The 20844-nt window shown below is 45.8% G+C and overlaps 9 protein-coding genes across 9 annotated transcripts; 4 read left to right on the forward strand and 5 right to left on the reverse strand.

Moving 5' to 3' along the window:
- Positions 1-235: 235 nt before the first annotated feature.
- TSTA_060990 (arabinosidase, putative) lies at positions 236-1936 on the forward strand (the record flags this gene model as incomplete). The annotated part of the gene is made up of 2 exons (XM_002339954.1): positions 236-1862; positions 1908-1936. 2 exons carry the CDS (start codon positions 236-238, stop codon positions 1934-1936), a joined length of 1656 nt encoding a protein of 551 aa, XP_002339995.1.
- A 570-nt stretch (positions 1937-2506) lies between these two features.
- On the forward strand, positions 2507-3644 carry TSTA_061000 (chromatin regulatory protein sir2, putative; the record flags this gene model as incomplete). The annotated part of the gene is made up of 5 exons (XM_002339955.1): positions 2507-2654; positions 2713-2861; positions 2933-2982; positions 3057-3238; positions 3439-3644. 5 exons carry the CDS (start codon positions 2507-2509, stop codon positions 3642-3644), a joined length of 735 nt encoding a protein of 244 aa, XP_002339996.1.
- Positions 3645-4869: 1225 nt separating this feature from the next.
- Positions 4870-6270, forward strand: TSTA_061010 (endoglucanase, putative). Its single transcript, XM_002339956.1, has 3 exons — positions 4870-5294; positions 5349-5612; positions 5674-6270. Exons 1-3 carry the CDS (start codon positions 4920-4922, stop codon positions 6217-6219), a joined length of 1185 nt encoding a protein of 394 aa, XP_002339997.1. The 5' UTR covers positions 4870-4919; the 3' UTR covers positions 6220-6270.
- Positions 6271-6681: 411 nt separating this feature from the next.
- On the reverse strand, positions 6682-8338 carry TSTA_061020 (hydroxysteroid dehydrogenase, putative; the record flags this gene model as incomplete). The annotated part of the gene is made up of 5 exons (XM_002339957.1): positions 6682-7147; positions 7246-7345; positions 7448-7620; positions 7779-7956; positions 8060-8338. The coding sequence occupies 5 exons, from the start codon at positions 8336-8338 to the stop codon at positions 6840-6842; spliced, it is 1038 nt and encodes a 345-aa protein (XP_002339998.1). The 3' UTR covers positions 6682-6839.
- A 445-nt stretch (positions 8339-8783) lies between these two features.
- TSTA_061030 (cortactin-binding protein, putative) lies at positions 8784-10844 on the reverse strand (the record flags this gene model as incomplete). Its single annotated transcript, XM_002339958.1, has 2 exons — positions 8784-10664; positions 10725-10844. 2 exons carry the CDS (start codon positions 10842-10844, stop codon positions 8784-8786), a joined length of 2001 nt encoding a protein of 666 aa, XP_002339999.1.
- Positions 10845-11397: 553 nt separating this feature from the next.
- Positions 11398-12645, reverse strand: TSTA_061040 (uncharacterized protein; the record flags this gene model as incomplete). The annotated part of the gene is made up of 4 exons (XM_002339959.1): positions 11398-11903; positions 11968-12133; positions 12210-12279; positions 12358-12645. The coding sequence occupies 4 exons, from the start codon at positions 12643-12645 to the stop codon at positions 11480-11482; spliced, it is 948 nt and encodes a 315-aa protein (XP_002340000.1). The 3' UTR covers positions 11398-11479.
- Positions 12646-13207: 562 nt separating this feature from the next.
- Positions 13208-16236, reverse strand: TSTA_061050 (pyrazinamidase/nicotinamidase, putative; the record flags this gene model as incomplete). The annotated part of the gene is made up of 5 exons (XM_002339960.1): positions 13208-13894; positions 14264-15521; positions 15576-15801; positions 16085-16127; positions 16165-16236. 5 exons carry the CDS (start codon positions 16234-16236, stop codon positions 13208-13210), a joined length of 2286 nt encoding a protein of 761 aa, XP_002340001.1.
- A 322-nt stretch (positions 16237-16558) lies between these two features.
- On the reverse strand, positions 16559-18689 carry TSTA_061060 (homogentisate 1,2-dioxygenase, putative; the record flags this gene model as incomplete). Its single annotated transcript, XM_002339961.1, has 6 exons — positions 16559-16815; positions 16879-17183; positions 17239-17883; positions 17942-18058; positions 18129-18302; positions 18613-18689. The coding sequence occupies 6 exons, from the start codon at positions 18687-18689 to the stop codon at positions 16559-16561; spliced, it is 1575 nt and encodes a 524-aa protein (XP_002340002.1).
- A 1249-nt stretch (positions 18690-19938) lies between these two features.
- On the forward strand, positions 19939-20829 carry TSTA_061070 (uncharacterized protein; the record flags this gene model as incomplete). Its single annotated transcript, XM_002339962.1, has 5 exons — positions 19939-19966; positions 20011-20051; positions 20102-20126; positions 20176-20289; positions 20354-20829. 5 exons carry the CDS (start codon positions 19939-19941, stop codon positions 20827-20829), a joined length of 684 nt encoding a protein of 227 aa, XP_002340003.1.
- Positions 20830-20844: the final 15 nt, after the last annotated feature.

A 20844-nucleotide genomic window follows, 5' to 3' on the forward strand; every position in this document is an offset into this window, starting at 1 on the left:
ATTATTCCGGTAGATACCTCCGTTATTTAGAAGCTTTCGCTTGGTAGCCAGTCGGCAAATGACAGACGGTTAAAAGTTGCGATTTTCCTTCCTTTCCCCTTTTCCCCGAGGCTAATTTGTATAAAGTCTCCTGGTCTTGACCCTCCTGGAGAAAAGGAATTTTTCAACTATAGAGATCCTCTGGTTTCTCTCTTATACTACCGATGTAAGTCCATGTTGACAAGACTGGATTCATATGGATGCGAATATGGTTTCCGTTAAAGATTCTGCAGAGCTCTCCGCTCAACAGGCCCTGGCTAAAATCACTATCCCCAATCAGGATGACATCAGGGGCTTCATCACGCTACCAACGGCCATTAAAGAAGGTTCAGAAACATTCAAAATTACTTGGACGTCGTCCAATCCTGGCATTGTATCCGACAAACCAAATGGTCAAACCGCAGCTGGGGTGGTGCAGAGACCGCCCCCTGGTGCTGAACCAGCACAAATTACATTGACAGCAAGTATCGAAAACACTCTTCCCTACCCGTCGCAAAAGAAAAACACCACCAAGATCATAAATCGAGAATTCCACCTCACTATTCAGCCTTCGGTCCAGTTGGCACCGTTTTCGCGCTACGGGATGGTGAACTTTGCGCTTTCCAACTGCGACCGGGGTCAGCAGATCTACATGGCATATTCTATCGGCAACGACCCAACACGATGGAAGGCCGCCAACAACGGACATGTAGTTCTCACCTCTACCAAAGGGATGCACGCGGTCCGAGACCCTTCCCTCGTCCGCTCCCTAGAAGGGGACAAGTTCTACCTCCTCGCGACAGACCTCAACGTGGACGGGACGGAGCATGGCTGGCGTGGCTGGGACTGGGCCCAAAGCGGTGCAAGCCGATACATAGAGATCTGGGAGTCTCGGGATCTACGCACCTGGTCGGAGCAACGCCACGTGCTTGTCGGACCGCCGGAGGCGAGCATGGTTTTCGCCCCTGAAGCTATCTGGGATCCGGAAATAGGCGCCTACGTTGTCTTCTGGACATCATCGATGTACCCAGCGGACACATATTTCACAGAGGACGTCGAAGATCCAAAGCGCCGCTACCCACTGACTCGGAACCAGACGCTCTACGCGACAACACGCGATTTTGTCACTTTCTCCCCGGCGAAGATCATGAGCGGGCGAGAGAACCACGGCACCCTCGATGCCTGTATGGTCCTGGAAGAAGAGACGGGCTACTATCACCGCTTCGTGTGTGACCGGATCTCTACGGGCGTCGGCGTAACCCGGTATGCGGGTCCCTACCCAGCCGATGATATCTACCAGGAACGATCAAAACGGGTCCTCGCGCCGGAGAAGGACTGGGAACTTGTCGCGAGTTGCATCACGCACAAACTCATGAAAACGGCCTACGCCGAGGCACCGCTCGCGTTTCGTGGAAACCCAGGCGATTCGCGAGGCGGATACTATTTTTTCTCCGATCAGATCTGGGCTGAATCTCCGGCAGGTAAGCCTCTGGAGGAACAGTTGCACCCGTACTGGACGGAGGACCTTAGCTTGGGCCAGTGGATGGCACTTGAATGGACGCAAAAACCGGAGTATGATGGCTGCAGAGGTGTGATGCGGCATGGAACCATTGTTAACTTGACCTGTGCAGAGCATGCGGCTCTCCGTGGCGTGGAGCTGGTTTCGTTATCTGTACAGCAGACATCCCATGAAGGGTTTACTGGTGCTGTTAAAGAGGGGTTCGACGCACCTGATTTGATGGTGACAGCAGTTTACAGTGACGGTTCGACTGATGTGCTGGGCAAGGGTTATGGTGGGTATGTGTTGTCTGATTTGGGAACTTGCTCAAGTACATCTGGAAAACGTACGGTTCAAGTCTCATATACTATGTCCGGGATGACAAGAACAGCCTTGTTGGATGTAGACTGTGGGAAGTGATATCCCCGCTTATAAGCAATTTAATGAATTTATCCATCTTTGATTGAAATTCAGACAGTAGCGTCAATTCATTCTGAAAGTTGTGTGAAGTGTTACGGGCTAGTCCCGCCGCCTAATGCCCACCATAAGGGCATACTTGAATAGGAAACATACCATGAGCAAAGGAAGATGAAAGGACAACAAGACTTCGTCGAACGAGTCTATATAGAAAAGGGGAACTCTCACGCTGGGCTGGGTTCGGTAATCAAACCCCCTCGCTTTAATATGTGTCTTTTCCTTTTCAGCATCGCATTGTTCATCAAAGGAACTAGCAACAGCAATCTAGCTGATCTATCAACACAGGAAGCAGGTGTGGTGGCGCAGTTCGATTTCACTCTTGTTCGTTCAGCTGTCGATTCGATACACGACTTCTGGTCGTACTTTGTGCAGCCTTACCCACCTTTATTTTTTTATATTTCGGCTTATGTCCGACGCACAAGTGGCAAAAGGCCAATTCGAGCTCCACCCATTTCGTCAATATTGAGGATCTTGAATCTCATTTAACGTGTATACCCGTGGCATCAAGACGAAATGGCAGACAGCGCTCCTAACATAGCCGCAAAAGAACATCGCGAGTCGATCTTCTTTATCGCCAGGAAGGCCTCCACATTGGCCAGTCAAAAAGCAGAAAGCAAGCACTTCATTGTTCTCACAGGCGCTGGAATCTCGACATCTGTAGGTTTGTTTCCGGTCACAGACATCCCCTTAGACCTGATTTTCATTTTGGGGGCGTGTAGGAATTCCTGATTTCCGCAGTTCCGACGATAACTGGGCCTTGAGAGCCCAGAGCAGAACGCACACCAAGCAGACGAACACATTGAGAGCAGTTCCAACACTCTGGCACATGGCACTTGTAGAGCTACAGACTGCCTGCATAGACAGAGTGGTATTTTGGTAGTAAGTTTCGTTTCTCGATACTGGTAGGTGATGAAGAATAGACTGACAATTAGCCAATAGATAGAATCCCTGAGAACTATGCGTGAAATGTGGCAAGGAGTATCTCCGAGGTATGGCATTCTGATACATGATCAAGTAATATTTCTTGGTCCACCACTTTCGTAAGTTTCTTACCATCATCGAGTCAAAAATTCCGCGCAGTTTCAGATTATATGAATGGAATTCACGACCATCGCACAAATCGAAAATTTGTCTGCGGGGGCAAGCTACACGACACGATTATTAATTTTAGAGACAGCCTTCCAGTGAAACCTCAGAGATTAGCATTCAAGCACTCTCAACAAGCGGATTTATGTCTTGTGCTGGGTTCTTTGCTAACTGTGACACTGGCTAACGAGACTCTCAGCTTCTTGGACAGAAGGAAAAAACCGCGCCAGTCACGTTTCTTCAGTCTGTAAAATTGGATGGTAGCAGGCGGGAATCCCGACCAGAGCAATTTCCTATATCCATTTGCAATGCACTGGTCCCTGGGGCATCGCCAGTGAGGCTAGAATTAAAGTTCATAGACCATTACAATGAGCCAAACCTGGAGCTTACTCACATGTATAAAGGGGATGGTGGAGAGACTTATCTTTTGGATTACAACCCGCAGACTAGAGAGTGGACGGTTGATACATGGGATGAGGGCTTGTTCACTAAGGTACTATGTGTCATTAAATATAATGCAAGAATGTGTACTCTTTTCATCGACTTTGAAAACCATGGGCTTTGATCATTGTATACTACAGTGACGTCTAGTAGGACCTGATATCAAGGTGACATATTTTCCCTCCAGGGCTACCCAAGAGGTGCAGTTATATGTGCGAAACCTGGCTGACCAGACTTTAGTGTAAAGACCGGAATCCACTTATTCATTGACGAACGAGACTGATCAATCTCTTCCCTTAAATGTATATATTGAATTAACTTTCAACCAATGCGAAATATAGGCTACTAATAAAAACATTGTTAACCTAGAATTCATATAATTGTTATTAGAGCTTTAAACGAGTCAACGGGTAATGAATAAATACGTACGTAGTTAAATTATAACTACTTGATCTTGAAGCTTTTTAAACATACCTGGGTGGTCTGTCTATCTGGACGATTGAAAAGACAAATGCACCTGTGATGCTGATTATCACTGAGTTACACATGTTTTTTGCTGGAACTATACTGGTATAATCGTCTCGCTCCAAGGCAAAGACAAACATGAAGTCGCACACATCACTGTTGCCGCGGAAAGTCGGCCTGGCCAGCTGTTGGCCATTGTGAAAAGGTGTTCAGCGGCTCTGTATAGGTATACAATAATCAGGCAATAAGACTGGTCTGACGGGCATGCATTGTACTAATGTAAGGATCATGGCTCCGTATATTACATCAATCTGTTTCCTTCATGAATTTTCAACGCTCCATAGACCCAACATGATGTACCCAAGAACGTTTGAGTAACGTCGTATGGAACAATGCTTGAATGAAATATAAAGTACTCGACGCAAAACATTAATTATTGAGAGTATCCCTAACAAAAGACACTTAGGTATTCTTAAAACACCTAGAATGTTTCATGTTTCACAGAAAGTTCCTTGTGGAGACTAGAAGCGATTGATTGATGGGACATTCTGAGGATCAAAAGTACCGGATCAAGGTATTCAGTTTCCACCAATCGTGTCAGCTGGGACCGATGTTCCGATTTCTTGATGAAACGCTATGATTCTATTAAGGACAACGGGCACCTTAAGATCTCTGAAGATTATAGGATTAACTACTCGAAATGGTTAGATAGACCCTCTGTATCAAGGCCATCTAGTATTTAGGGAGTATCGAAATGGACCAGAGCCGTCGTTTCGAGCGATATTCCGTTGCTCTAGTTCATTCGTGGATATTGCAAGGACCAAATAATGATACCTCGGAATTATAAATATGGTTATTTTCTGTCAGTTACCTATGCATGTAGCACGCTTGCAAAATTCTGGACGGCCCCTTCTGACAGAAACCAAATCAAATCATGACACCTAGACCAACGATCGTGGCGATTGCTAGCTTTGCTGTGCTAGCTGTTACTTTCGTTCAGGCGCAACAGTCTGGATACGGCCAGTGTGGTGGTGCAAACTGGACTGGTGCAACGAGCTGCGTGTCTGGATGGACTTGTACTTTTCTCAACGATTACTACTCCCAATGCCTACCATCCTCTACAACTCTTACTACCTCGTCTCATTCGACAACTTCGACAACATCTAGCACGGCAACGAGTACACCTACTAATACAAATGGTGGAAAATTGAAATGGTTCGGTGTGGATGAATCATGCGCAGAGTTTGGAACAGCGATGCCTGGAACATGGGGCGTTGATTACACTTTTGCAAATACGGCGACAATTGGTGTAGGTTTCTGGCTCCTCTCACAACGTGGAAACTAATTGCCAATCGTATTACAGGAATTTATCAACCAGGGTTTCAACATTTTTCGCATTCCCTTTGCCATGGAGCGGATGGCACGGGGCTCCGTTGGCGCCACTTTAGATAACGCATACTTGACCAACTATTCAGTTGCAGTCGACTACATTACCAGCAATGGAGCATATGCAGTACTAGATGCCCACAATTATGGCAGATACAACGGGAACATAATCACTGATACCAGTGCTTTCAAGACGTTCTGGTCCAATATGGCAACCGCTTTCAAGAACAATTCAAAAGTGGTACGTACCTTTTCTCTTCACCAGAAAGAGATTCTTAAGAATAGAAAGTAACAATTGCCAGATTTTTGATACGAATAACGAATATCATGACATGGATGAATCCCTCGTCTTTGACCTTAACCAGGCTGCAATCGATGGTATTCGCGGCTCTGGCGCGACAACGCAATACATTTTCGCTGAAGGAAATAGCTGGACCGGAGCGTGGACATGGAATACCACCAATGACTCACTCAAAAATTTGAAAGATCCTGAAAACCTACTGATTTATGAAATGCACCAATATCTCGACTCCGATGGATCTGGCACAAGTGCGACCTGCGTTTCATCGACAATCGGCGTTGAGCGTATCGAGGGTGCAACGGCTTGGTTGAAGGCAAATGGGAAGATTGGTGTCTTAGGGGAGTATGCTGGCGGACCAAACTCAGTGTGTCAAGAAGCGGTTACTGGAATGTTGGATCATTTGACAGCAAACAACGATGTATGGTTTGGGGCTGTTTGGTGGGCTGCTGGTCCTTGGTGGCCGTCGTCAACTTGGTCGAGTATTGAGCCACCAAGCGGTCAGGCTTACGTGTACTATGATAATATCTTGCAAGCTTACACTCCTTGAGTGGTACCATTCATAAGACTGAAATATTTGTTCTAGTTAACACCTTTTCTATCAGACGAATACAGTTTCTGTGAGGACGTAATAAAAAGAGCTTTTGGGAAATAGGTCAAACTTCATCATAACAATAAGCCTTGATAATTGTCAACATTAACTTGCCATGTTACAAAATGCAGTGTAAATGGGTGTATTATTCTACAACAAACGGGGATAAGTGACGATGTTACAGCAAACTGGGCAGTTACCTAGGGAGCTCGCTAAGTTAACTATAAATCAAGCTCACCGAGCGAGAAACACCGCATCGGGTTCCTTGAGTGAGTTCTCCCATTCTATTTAAGAAATGAGCACGGGTATGTATTACTACTTTATTGGTTGGAGGGGTGTCATCCCGTGGGACAAAGTATTTGGAGCCCTATAACCCTAACAGATTACTGCAAACAGCAATGAAACTGGATCTGGTTGCCTGGAATGAAATAAGAGGATATATGCGCGTATTGCATCTATCTTTCTTACTGGACTAGCTAGCTATTCATGGAACATGGTGCTAGAGGATTGCTCACCCGCAAAACTCATACATCAACTCAAACTCAATAGGACGAAGCACATGTGCGGTCATGTGTGCTTTAGAGACCTAGACTTTCTATGCCAGCCTTCAAACTTGTTTCCAAGCCGATCCAACCGGATTGTGCGAAGAACGACTTTAACAAACCCTCCGCCTTCTTAGACGGCACAATGTTACTCAAATCCGGAAGATCGTTCGCCGGTGGGTTAGGTATCTGACCATTGGATGGCCGGAGTTTTTTTAAGATGTCGATAATGCCAGTCCAGGTATATGGCCCAGCAAATGCGAAAAGACGCTCTGAATTAACGTTCTTATCAAGTAGCGCAATTGTATGAAGACGTGCAACGTCTTCGACATTAACATAATGTTCTGTTTTCAAATTTGTCAGCTGATATCTATCGTAGCAACTCAACCAGTTAAAATTCGTAAAGGTATTGGGAGAATGTCGTGGCAGGCGGAAGACGTACGGGTTGGGAGAAACGACAGAACATCTGTTTTGCCATTCAACAATCCCGCGATCCATCCCATAGTTGAACCGCCGATATTCGGGTGGAGGACTTTTCCAAGCTGTAAAGTGTCAATACATGTTGAATAATAGTCATACTCCCAAAGTAAATGGGCAGATGGTAAAGTTCGAAAAGAGTCGCATTATCATGGACTGTCACTTACAACAAGATTCGGGGCTACTGAGTTGAGTGTAAAATTCGGCTTGTTTTGTTTAATCCATCTCCATGCGGCCCTCTCACCCTCGGTCTTGGATGCAGAGTAGACAATAAGCGGCTTGGATTCGGCGGGCGTATTTTCGTCCCATGCCGCCTTAACAGCGGCGTCATTCCATGTATCTAATTGAAGTGTAAGTACGCGTCTCTTCCACTATCAGTGCAAGTAGGTTAGAGTATAGCCGCAGTAGAGGTAATGCACGATATCGCGACAATGGACAAATATTGACAATGCTAAGAGTTGCCCACGATTCGCTGAACAACTCATTCGGATAACTTACTTTCGGTGACAACAATACCTTCCACACCAGGTTGTGAGGAAAGGACCGCTGTAGACGATGAAGTTAAGACAAATCTCGTGACCGATGCCTTAGCTGCGGCCTTCAAGAGAGCTTCTGTATAGCCGATCACTCTAGGTATCACCTCGTTAGGATCAGGGCTCATGGATACGTCACTGGCCTATAATCTGTTGTCAGTAGGGCTTCCCTTCCTAAATTTCAATACGCCAGATGATGCGTCGAGACTATTCGTATACACCGTTTAGGCTGAAATATACACGTACCACATGGGCGACACCATTGACGCCATTCAGGATCCCAACTAAAGCTTCTTGATCGCCGAGGTCGGCAACGATCACAGTTTCGAACTTGCCGGGACCATATTTCGATTCGAAGAATTGATTAAGCCATGGCTTTTCGGATCGGACAGTGCCTCGCACGAGATATCCAAGAGAAAGCAACACATCCACGACGTGCGATCCAATATAGCCATTGGCTCCGGTAACCAAAATGCGTGAGCCGGGTTGAATGGCAGTTTGAGTATTTGGAATATTTCCAGACATTTTACCTATTCTTAGACGGACGATTTTCAAGAGGTTAAGCAGAATTGCGTTTGTATATATCTGCGTTGAAATTGAAATGTGGTCGACTTCTGTTCAGATCTTTGGAAGAGACATTTTGCGATGGGCATGATGTCGTTTAAATAGTTTTTTCCAAATATTCCCTGATGCCATGCCATTTCCACGTCTTTCTACGAGCAAAGTATGAGCGACCTCAGTTTTCTATGACTGACAAATGAGGATTGGAATTCAGACATCGGTTAGAAATCGCCGCGATAGAAACTCGTTGCTGCTTTAAGACGGCCTTTTGTAAGAAGTTCCCGGACTCATTTATAATTCTTCCGAGCTTATCTCCTTAAAGGCCTTAGTTATAGATTACGAATAGAATGCTTCGTAATCGCTAGTTGGCATCTTCCCGAATTTGTCCTGGTTCACTTACAATACGATATTAAGCTAACCTCGACACTTTGTATCCAGGACCCACTGCTGAAAATGATTCCATCGCGTTCGTCGCTTGAGAGTCATACGGCCGATCTCCTTCAATCCCTCCTCTACGCAATCCCCGGCGACGGTACTCTCGCATCACCCGGTTTCTCGGGGATGGGGATGGGAAGTGGTACCTCCTCGGCTCCTCCATATCGGTCTGTGCAGAGTGATCTTCAGGCTCCAGAATGACACGTTCATACAGACGCCGCGCGTTCCCAGAAACATCCATTTCCAAGACTTTATCATGCAACATGCTGAAATCTCCGAGTCGCGAGGCATCAGCAATGTCTGCCCACTCCTGTACAAATTCAGGGTCACGGGAAGCCTCCATTATTAGGGCTTTGTTGCTATGGTTCTGAATCAACCGGGTGAACTCCCTTTCTAAAATCCTCGTCTCTTGTACTGTTGTCGCGGCGCGATCTGCAACGTTTAGAATGTTTTTCAATTTCATCGCTCGCTCAAGCTTCAACATAGAGGTGATACTCGGGATTCGATACGGGGGGCCAGTCTTGGCATCCAACGTCCGAGGGATTCTGAAAGAGGAAAAGTGACAGGCTTTCACTGACATGGAGAGCCGTAAATCGAATTCTGTGTTACATTGCACGAGAAGAAGAAGTCGTACGATCTCTGGCAATCCGCTCTGACTACCAGGCTCTTCATACATGCGCCAGGACGCATGCATCTTGTCTTTAACAACTCCGTGAATGATCCGTACGCCTTTGAATGTGGACTTTCGTGATTTTGAGCCTTCCATACTGATATTGACGCTAGATGGTCCTCCGTTACCTGACGCGCCAACTGTGAATGTTTGTCCCGAGGATATCTCTTGTTCGGAAACTTCTACTCGATCGGCTTGCGGCATTATGCTGTGTATATGTGGCAACACACCAGATTCAACGGTGGCAAATCTAGCGTCCACTTTTGCGTACCGTATTCGATTCCTATTCGAAAATGGCTTCATGAAGTTCAATTTTAACTGAATCGCGTGCATCTCTAGCCCCTCGTGCATCAACAGCCGAATTGCTTCCACTTTGGCATCGAAGAATATGTCGTGATTATCGTAGTTAGCTAAAGTGAAACCGTCACCGTTATCACGACGCACTCCATCCCAATGGCCCTCACTAAATTCCGTCAGGACAGAACCAATATCAGAAGGTTCGGTTTCCATGGTATCTTTTTGTTTGCTGTGTGAGGGTTGAGTCATTGGATCGTCTTTGGGTATGTCTTTCGGATCACCATCGGGACCACTTCCGTGACGCACATCATCTATATCGGCTCCAGATTGTAGTAGCAGCTCCGGTAATCGCGGAGTTCGACTGAGGACAGCTAACTGAAGCGCTGTCCTTCCAGTTGAGTTACGAATGTGGACGTTTGCACCTCTTTCAAGTAGCGTTTGAACTATCTCACGAGAGCCGCCTAGACAGGCGAGGTGTAATGCTGTATTCCCCTTGTCATCGGTTGCATCTATATCCAGATTGTGACTAAGAAGTAGCCTCACCGCCGGTTCCCATTCTGCGGAAACAGATAAATGCAAGGGTGTCTTTCCGTTGGGATTCTTTATGTTGAGGTTGGGTTTGAATCGCAGCAGCACCTCGACTAACCCGAGATCTCTCTGCTCAAGTGCGAGATGAAGCGCCGTCTTCCCGTTGCTGTCGCGCGCATCTATTTCAACATCATCTTCCTGCATCGCCACCAGCGTACCGAAATCTGCATTCCTGACCGCAATTTGAAACTGCGTATCTCCGTTTGTATGCGTTCCATTATCTTCTCTTTGTCTATTAATATCCGCAGCCATAACCCCCACGCGATCCAAGGCGGACTCATCCACACTCGACCGTCGATCCTTTAGTTTCAGTCAGTAAAAATTGTTATTTCTGACGAATATTCCAATGTGTATTTTTACCGTTCTTGAGAACCGCGCGGCTCGAAAATTACTCGCTTCTGAACTGCTGTCTGAAGTACTTTCGGGCGACGGATCTACTTCATCACGATAAACACGATCTTTGTTATGCATCGAGGTCATATCTGTGGACGCACTGAATAACGGTCATTGAATTTGACAATATACATAAGAAAGAAGGACAGAAAAAAGGCTTTCGTTGTTTTGATTCTTTAAATGGATTAGCCCACCATCTCTCGGGTCCCACCTTTCAGCCGCAGCTGACAAGAAATGAAAATCGATTGGACATATCGCCCCACTTATGGGTCTTAACCGTTCACCTTCGGTCCACTTTACAAGTTATAATTGGCTCTGATACTGTTTATGCACTGCGCCATTCCCAATTTAGTTTAGGTATTTTCAGGGCTGATTCTACCTGTCCGTGATCCTGCTGATGATTCTGTAGATTGTATCCCATACGGAGGACTTATCAGGGAAAGCTAGCTATGTACTCTGATAGGCCGTTTTCTCACCCCGACAAGCAATTTAATATTGCGAAAGAGATGACCCGAGTGCAGCCATCTTCGTGCATCCTTTTGTCTACATGGACATATTGTCGTTAGGCTGCGGGAATTGAGGTGAAATCGCGCAGTTCTCCGGGTTGTATACGACGTCAAACTTTCTTGCAAGCCGGGCACACACGTCGTGTATCAATTTCCTTCCAATTTCATGCAGACTGGCAGGCGGAGTGTATCAGCGCATCGAACGGAAAGCGAGCATCAGGGGTTAATGTACCCAGCCAAAATTAGTATGGAGTGCGTAGCTCCGCTATACGATTCAATTTCAACTGCGACACCGCACTTCTGTAGCGACTCGCCATATTGACGAGCCTCGGGAGCAAGAAGGTCACACTCTGCGATGGCGATGAATGTGCTTGGGCTTTTTTCCAGCACTTCTGCCGGTGCAAAACATGGTGAGGCGTCCCAATTCCTCGCTTTGTCTTCAGATTGAAAATACATATTCCGATACCATGTCATTCGTGAGGGCGTCAGCCACGGGGAGTGCTTAGATGTCGCCCATGCCGTATCAACAGTGGCAGTGTTATCGATGACCGGGCATATAAGTATCTGATAGATGATGTTATCCGGAATGCTAGAATCGAGTGCCGCTTGCATCGACACTATTGCTGCTAGCCCACCGCCCCTAAGGAGATGCGCCGTCAGAAAAGTCTCTACTACCACCCTTTGTCCTCTAATGCTGTACATACGCTGAAAGTCCTCCAATAGCTATTTTAGATGTATTGATCGACAGTCTCGTAGCAGTCTCCAGCGCTAGGATCCATTTCAATCCAGCCAGAGAGTCTTCAATAGCGACGGGATAACAATGCTCGGGTGCATGGCGGTAATTGATCGAAACGACGGTGCAGTTGAGATCTACCACGTGTATTTGACTGTGAGATTTCATATTATATGACGGATGATCCACTCATGAGAGTTCCCCACGACTTACATTTACATATGTGTCTTAGAAACCCATTTTCACTGTTAAGGCCACCAAGTACCCATCCCCCGCCATGGTACTATGAAGATTCAACAGTTGTTCGTATCACTATCTCCTGAATGGTAGGGCAAGGTTTGCGAATAAGGAGTAGACTAACGTATACAAAACACGGCCATCCACCAGCAGGTGCCTCGGTCTCAGGCGTAAACACCCGGGCCTGAAACTCATCGATACTGATGTCCACGACATTACCAACTTCCACCAAAATTGGACTAGCGAATCCAATGGGATTAGGCCTGAATCTCCACTCTGCATCCCATGGCTCTAACTCGCTGGGTTTGCAGTACTGTAAGATATCGTCGTGCAGTTTGACATATTCAGGATCCAATTTCTTTCGAACTGCCTCCTCCAAAGGTTGGAAAATTGTTTTTATAGAGCTGTCCATCGTGCTAATGTCGGTATGCTCGGCACAAAAATACCATCTCTCTTTTCTTTTCTTTCCATATTAAAGGAAAAGAGAGAGGGTTTACAGCTGAAGCCGCAATGGTAGCTGTTTATTAGTTGACAACATTATATCAAACAGACTATCATCACAAGATACTACATGCCGGCCGGCCGGCAAATAGCGGATTTTCCTAACCCTACATTCTTTTACAAACATGCTGTAACCACATCATATTAAATATCAGTAAAAGCTGCCCTCGTCCAAAACAACATATTGGTAGTGTATCACACATTATCATTCAGCCATATATTTGGCAAATGAGGTCGAATGCATTTCTACCTTGGTTACGTTAATACAGGTATGAATATACTCCATGATCCGAGACCAATGCAAATACTCACTTTATAGCATAAATATCATATTTAGCATTTTTTATAACTACAAGGATCTCTAAATTATAATATTACATTGAAAGAATAATACCGTTATAGCTATGACTACCCAAAAATGCTTTTGGTTTCGTGAAGAAGCTGTATTATCCTACCTAGGTATCAGAAGGCCATCATTTCCATCCTCGTTTCATCTGATCGATAGCCTCCGGCTCATTAATGACATCAACAAACCTTGAATCCAGGTCAAAAAGAGTAGCCCTTTGGATTTCAACGCTTCTATCCCCGCTGGCTTCTTCGACAACCAGACATCGAAACCCATACCCGCATGCATCAATTGCCGTGGCCCTAACGCAACCACTCGTACTAACACCGCAAAGTACAATCGTGTCCACACCTAGAGCGTTCAACTGGCTAAGCAAATTGGTTGCTAAAAATCCGCTGGGGTTCTTTTTTAGTACGACAGTCTCGTTTTCCCAGTCTGGAACCAGACCAGGCATCCATGCGTCCATTCCTCGTGCGTCGCCCTCCTGCCATATCGATATTCCAGGAGACTTTTTGAATTGAATCACCCCATCAACCATATCTGGGTGATTGTAGCGAACTTGTAACCATATCACTGGTATGCCCCCTTCCCGTGCGGCCTTCAACAGGCGGGTCATGCTATTCGGAGAATTTGCGCCGGAAGGGTTGGAAAGTAATGAGAGAGGTGATGCTTCTGCCCAATAGGCACGGCAAACATCAATTAGAATTAGAGCAGGTTTTGTGCCCCAACCAATACGTCGGTGATATCCAGCTGCTTTGGAGGTCTGATAAAACGGGTGCGATTCCACAAGCGCTGTTGGCATGTTGTTCATGGGCTATGAAAGCGCGAGTAAGAAGAATGTGCACCGAGAAGAGTGACTTTATGAATGGAACAGGTCCTCTGGTGTGTTTTATCACGGGAGCAGGACGAATTTATTTACAAGAAAGTTTCCAAGGCTTTTTTGGGCCCACTGTAACGACGGCGGCTGTCTGGGTCACTGTGCCGGCCGGCATTTGTTCAACGTTGCTTATTTTGCTCGCCTAGCGATATAGACATGAAATCTCACTGGTCTTAGCTGATAACACTAGTCGTCTAGAACTGCACTAAGAAGCCGTAGAATTACACATCTCGCAAAGCTTTATCCATCAACCTATTATTAGAGCTATTTATACTTTGAAATTGAAATTCCAATTCAGAATCAAACGCGTCCTGACCATTTGATCTCCAAGGAACGTAGAGGTAGATATAGTAGAATCGCGAGCACCAAAGCAAACTCGAAAGCCAAATCTCCAGTAACCTTTGCAATTGGGCCCACGTACCAGACTTGATCCATCGAGGGCACCACGAGTCCAAATGGTAATACAAAGGAAGTGAGTGCTGCTAGGCCTGGTGGCAACTCTCGAACGTTGTTCCAAATCCTAGGATCGAATGATGATGCTCTTCCTTTTCGAAACACGAACCATTCCGTCAGCAGAATACCGGTGAATGCTGCACTCCAGTAACCGATGATTCCCAGGAAATCTTCCAGAGAGTTAAAGAACGATTCTGCGGCTTTTATCCCAACTCCGATGTCCACGGCTGTTACAACAATCACAAAGATAATGCGGGGAACAACTGTAAACTTAGGCCACATTACTTGAAAGCTAAGCGAGACGGAGTAAAATCCTGGCGCAATCTGCGCAATGACACTAAGAGACAAGAGGACAGCAACAAACTTGCCGAATCCACCCAGTGGTTGGAGCATGGCTACCAAGATTCCTCCCACTGAATCACGGTCATTAGCATCGGACCAACTTGGGATGTTCGGTACAGCACCACCGATGGCAGCGCCGACAATCATGAGTAGAATGGAAGGCAGGCAAATACCCATCCAGCAGTAGACGAAGATGCGCCACTTTGGAGCATTTGGCCCTAAGTAGACTGCTGTATCACCTACAGTGGTACTGTAAGGGAGAAAGTAACCAGCAATCAAGGAAATAAAGGTGAAGATAGTTGGCGCATCTGAAGGAGCCGTCTGGACTTGCTCCTTCAACTTTGATCCGCCGGAGCCAATGGTGATGACAATGGCGATGAACGCAGGAATCCACGCCCATCGCTCATAATGATGAAGTACCTGAAATCCACCAAAGGCGGGAAGCATAGAGAGAACACCAACTATCACAATTCCGACTGTCTGACTTATGGTGTCGCCAGAAACTGCCGCAAGAGTCTGACCAGCAGTCACCAAGCAAATGATGTTATAGCCACACAGCGTCATCATGTTGAGCAGAGCGACAAGAATATTGGGGTACAGGCCGAAGCTATACCGGGCTTGAATCATCTGGCGCATTCCAGTCTGTGGGGAAATCGTTACAATATACGCAGGTGGAACACACATCAAGAGCGATAGAAAAAGCACAAGGAGCGATGTATCGCGTAGGTTGATGCCAAAAGACAATGTGCCTACCATCCCAGTAACGAGTCTATCAATCCTGGTCAGTCAAGGCTCCATGCAACATTGGGGAATGATAACTGACGGCAGTGGACACAGCAGGCTGGTGCACCACATAGTAAAGATTTTATTAAACGCCGAGTCTGTACGTAACTCTGGTGGAACTGGTTCCACCCCACGTAGCTCTACCCCGGAAGAGAGAAGGAGGTTCAATGTCTTTTTTAGGACTCCATGTTGTTTAATATCCGATGATTCGCTTTCACCGAGTTGAACATCATGAGTGACATTCACTAAGTCGGGGAATTTCTCCCCTTTCTCGATATCACTTGCATTAGATGAGGCCATTTCCGCGCAAGATTCAGTAACATGCAGACAAAAGAGGATGCGTATGAACCATGATCAACTGAAGCGAAATAGAAAGGTGTTTATATCATCGTATACTATCTCTCTGATAATCTGAATCGTTCTGTCTGTATCTGATTGAAATCAGTTGCTCAAAGCGTTGCTGAAATCGCATTGAACATGAGAGTGAACGACTCATACAGTAATCATGCCTATCTAGAGTTGCCGGTTATCAGAGCTAGCTGGACTCACGTATCTGATAAGGACTTGCTTTACCCGTGCCACTTCTTAAGAGCTAAGAAGTAAGTATGTACAGTACGTAATATCTAAACCTGATTCGCCGAGGCAGCGCTCGCTTTGTCGCTCTTCCCTCCGATATCTTCGATAAGACAAGTCAGGGTCATATCGCTGGGCAGAGAGACCTCTCAACTGGGGAATACATCTCCTTCCTCATATACGCTACGACATTGCCAATGTTATTGAGAAGGGATATTGTTGCATTTTCTGCATTGTATGCATGAAAACGAAATAGCGTTTCTTGTTGTCAGTTATACTTAGGGCTTTCGTGGTCAAAAGTCGACTGTAACCAGGGGTTAAGGGTTAGGGTTGCAAAGCTCATTATCCATTTATTCACTTATCGCTGATATAGGAATTGGTTTGCAGATAAATAATTTTCTATTATAAACAGGTTCGTATGATACTAATATATGTAGAGGATAGATGTATTTACTGAGGTGTTCCCAAAGGAGCAAGTCCCTGCTCCTGCAATATCTTGTTGATAGCTGGAATATGGTCAAGAAACGGGCCTTTGACATTGTCCCAGAATGCAGCCCGCTGTGGACGGATGCAGTTGTGTCGTTCCATAGCAAAATTGGTGACCGAGAAATGCGAGCTAATATGAAGCATGAAACCCAGGCTGTCTTGTCCAACCAAAACATTCTCCAAAGGTTCGGTTGTTGCCTTCACCCATGCTTCGTAGGACTCTGTTTCAGGGGTTAAAAATGGACTTGAAGATGATTTTCCCAAAACGTCAGGGTGGAACTGACCTCCATGTGGCATATAACTGTTCTCTAGTGTCAACCCTCCAGCGACCTGCTCTCTTGAACTTCCGCCGTATTGGCCGTATATCAAACCGCCAATCTCAGTTGCCATGTTGCGATGATAATACGGAGGACGGAAGGTGTTGGTACTCGTTTGCCATTTAGGCAGAAAGGCAGCAAACTCTGTTAAAGACACCCCCGGTATTTTTGACCTAGCCATTAGGACAGTGTGTATCGTAGGATCCACCTGCTCTTTCAACGTGCTGTTGAACGAAACAAACTTCGAAAGTTCGTATTTGTATGGGGCATAACTATCGAATCGTATTTAGTACAAGGGACACAATCACCTGGGACAATGTATCTCACTTTCCATGCCATGCCACTACATCAAAGGGCGTCCAGGCCTGTTCATAACTGAACAAGTCTCCGGTCAATTTGTGAATTATAGTCCACTTTGTCTCGTCGATATCAAAACTCGCCACTGGTGTTTCAAAATCCCGAGGAAGCGCCATTCCATTGCTACCCAGGGGACCGAGCTCAGGCAATTCATAATGGCTTCCAAAGATCTCTTGCACATAGCCCCTTGCCTTGCCACGTGGTAGATTAACCTTCCATCTAATACCAGCTTGAATGACACAGACTTCACCAGGAGTAACCATCATTCGCCCGAGCTCGGTTTGTATATCTAAAGCTCCCTCACTTGGTATAATCAAAAAGTCGCCATCATTGTTGCAAAACGCCTCGTTTTCCATACTCGCGTTTGCTGCGTACATGTGGATTGCTATTCCTTCTTTGTTAGTTGGGTCACCATGGCCACCCATTGTTTTCAGTCCAGATAAGAATGTCGTTCGGGTCATTGATTCTGGAATTTCGAGAGGACCCCAGGTGTAGCTAAGAGGAGTATATTTTATGCACTGATTTGAGGGAGAGAAGCAAGCTTCAATATCGTCGTTCGCCGCCATGCATTGTAGCGGGCGATGCGCCACCGACGGTCGTATGCGATACATCCATCTACATTCTTCTCAGAAATGTAATTCATGCCAGATGCATAGGTATAGCATCGACTCACACATGTTGCAATGTCTGTCGCGACGATATGAACGATGTACCATTCAACTGCTCCGAATAAAGACCAAAAGCACATCTCTGGGGCACATTTCGACCTCCTTCTGGCAGAGTTCCTGGTCTGTTCACACTATCAGCTCTGCAAAAACCCATTAATCCTCATTCGAGAACGACAAGATTTTATATCATACACTGCTTCGGATACAAATAAATTTCCAAATCCCAGCATGTACCTATATGGATCACTTGCAGTCGGTGGTGACGTATAGCAGTCGGTAGCAGACCTCCCGTATTTGGATTTTAATGGGGAGGTATCTGAAAGTGATTCCTCACTTGGAATTCTCATGAACTCGCCCATTATGATTCTATACGACTTGCTAGCGACTGAGAGGTGTTGAAGATATCTTTAGAGAGAGAAAACGACTCAATCTCTGAAGAAAAGTATATCGAGATTCAACAAGTAACTGTTCTGTGCTTTACTTATCCAACAAATCGCGCTATCCACCAGGCCGGAACTTGCTAATGAAGATTCATCATGTCTACGCCTATAGTACCAATTGTTGTAAAGTCTGACATTGTATGAATACTGCTCTTGATCGAATTGTGGCGTTCTATGGCCGGCTGGAAACAAATGCCGGAAATGCCGGCCGGGACTAGATACTACCGTATACTGACCTATCTACGTGCATGAGATAAGAAGGTGATAATGAGAAGGCCCAATCATTGTCATAGCCCGGCAAACATTTCTTCATTTTGCGATAGTGTAACTCTATAGTAACTTGAACCACCTTGGTTTTAGCTTGGGCGGATATACCTAGGTAACAGAATGTCCAGACTTTGCGACAAAGCAACATTTTCAGTCAATAACCCCCCAAATGAATTTGCTTGACCCCATGAAGTCAGTGGTCTCTAATTTAGTCTCATTAAATAGTCAAGTAGATTTGAATTTACCATGACACACAGGTGATTATGTAACTTCCAGTATCCGGCCGGTTGTCCACGCAGTACAGACCAATTTCTTCTTTCACATCATCATTCTGCCGGCCAAAAGTGATATACCAGCAACATCTTCACAAAAAAACATAGACGCAACATCATCACCCCACATAGTGTGAATATCTGAGTTTTTATCCATTATTTCGAATGGAGCTTGAATTGCCGCTCGACTTACGGGGTAGCGATCAGCAGCACGTCAAATTGACAAGAGCAACGGTCGCCTGCAGGAGGTATGAGAAATTTCGGTCTGGGATATACAACTTTGACGTTCATAAAAGACTACTAGATGCCGTCGTTTGCGCACCAAATGTGTGTATAATGATGGGAAACCGCCGTGTGAGGGATGTAGCCGTGCTGGATCTGACGTTGCTAATACATGGTACCATTCAATCTAGCCTGATGATGAAATATAATGACTTACTCAAGCATTTCTAGCTACTTCCCGGCAAGAGGGCATAGCCGCCGAGATCGTGAAGTAAGTTGCCCGCGGCCTAGTATGTATCAAGGCCGAATGCCGTGCTTACTGACTTATTTCACTTAGTTCCGTGTCAATAAAGGCAGCAAAGGCGATCGCCAGTTGAGTTCTCCGAGCTCAGCATGTAACAGTGTTACAGCAGATCCTCCCATATCTCCGGCCCTGTAAGTGTGTCGTCTATATGACTGTAAGCGTGCCTGCTGATAATTAGTTTGCTCATGGCAGTGCTCAACAAGGGACCCCCTCGTCGTTCCACTCTACACAAAGCAGTGCCATAATCATACTGAAAGTGACGAAAGATGTTCTCCCACCTGCTAGGGAGGTTATTGAAGGTTGCAAAGTATTTTGGACTTCTTTTTTGCAGTTGGGGTTCTTTCCGAAGCGTCTATTTCTTGAAAAGGTCTCTCAGGACATAAATTCTGTATCTCTGTTTGTACTCCTGGGCATTTTGAGCAACTCTTGTCGCTTTACACCTTGTCTTATAAAAAGATATGGTAGTTGCCAAGCGGCTGGTGATTATTTCATCGGACATGCAACAACCCTGGTGCTTAATGCATTGTACGAGCCTAGTCTTGAAAACATACAAGGTTTTTTCTTATTAGCTCTTGCACAATGGGGCAGTGGTGACAAGGATAAAAGCTCGGTAAGCTCATTCTTGACTCAATAATGAACTATATCTTATTCTTTTTGCAGATGAACATGGGAATTGCCGTTAGAAGTGAGTGGTGATTATTGAAAACCAAGATTTTACACCTAACGTACCACAGTGGCTGGCATCCTACGACTTCACCGAGAGGAAACTTACAGTCTTCCACCAGATGCCACGACGGATAAGATAGTTGAGGCAGAAACAGCTAGGCGTACATTCTGGGTTTTGGAAAGTAAGTTGTCCCAGTTTAGGTACACGGAACAGATTTGTCTAATCTCATGGACCGCACATTGCAGCTGAGGATAATCTTCATTCCAGCCACGCGTCCCCTGTGGCGTTTGGCGCAGACGATATTACAACTTTGCTCCCATGCGAAGAATCTGATTTTGCTTTTGGGCGTATACCTTCGTCTCGGGCGGCACTACCAGGAACCAAAGCGGCAAAGTTATGGCCAGAACTGACATCTCTCCCATCGCGGTCGCTCTTCGCCACACTCCTCCAAGCACATAGTCTATGGGGAAGTGTCGCTCGAAAGGCATGGCGAGCAGATTTCTGCTCTGAGGGCCCGCCTCCCTGGGATCCTGATAGTACATATGCTAAAATGTGTCAAATATTGACACAGTGGGAACGTGACACTCCAGCTAGCCACCGATGGAGTGTCTGGAATATGAGAGGACATAGCGCAGAGCAGGTCCATGCAGCTTATCTGAGCGTTGTTATGGTGACAAGGTTAAGCCACATCGTCATTCGGAGAGTTTACTTGGAAGAGTAGGTTATTTGTCTGTTT

This window comes from Talaromyces stipitatus, genomic scaffold (assembly GCF_000003125.1).
Source record: "Talaromyces stipitatus ATCC 10500 scf_1105507295523 genomic scaffold, whole genome shotgun sequence".
NCBI lineage: Eukaryota > Fungi > Ascomycota > Eurotiomycetes > Eurotiales > Trichocomaceae > Talaromyces > Talaromyces stipitatus.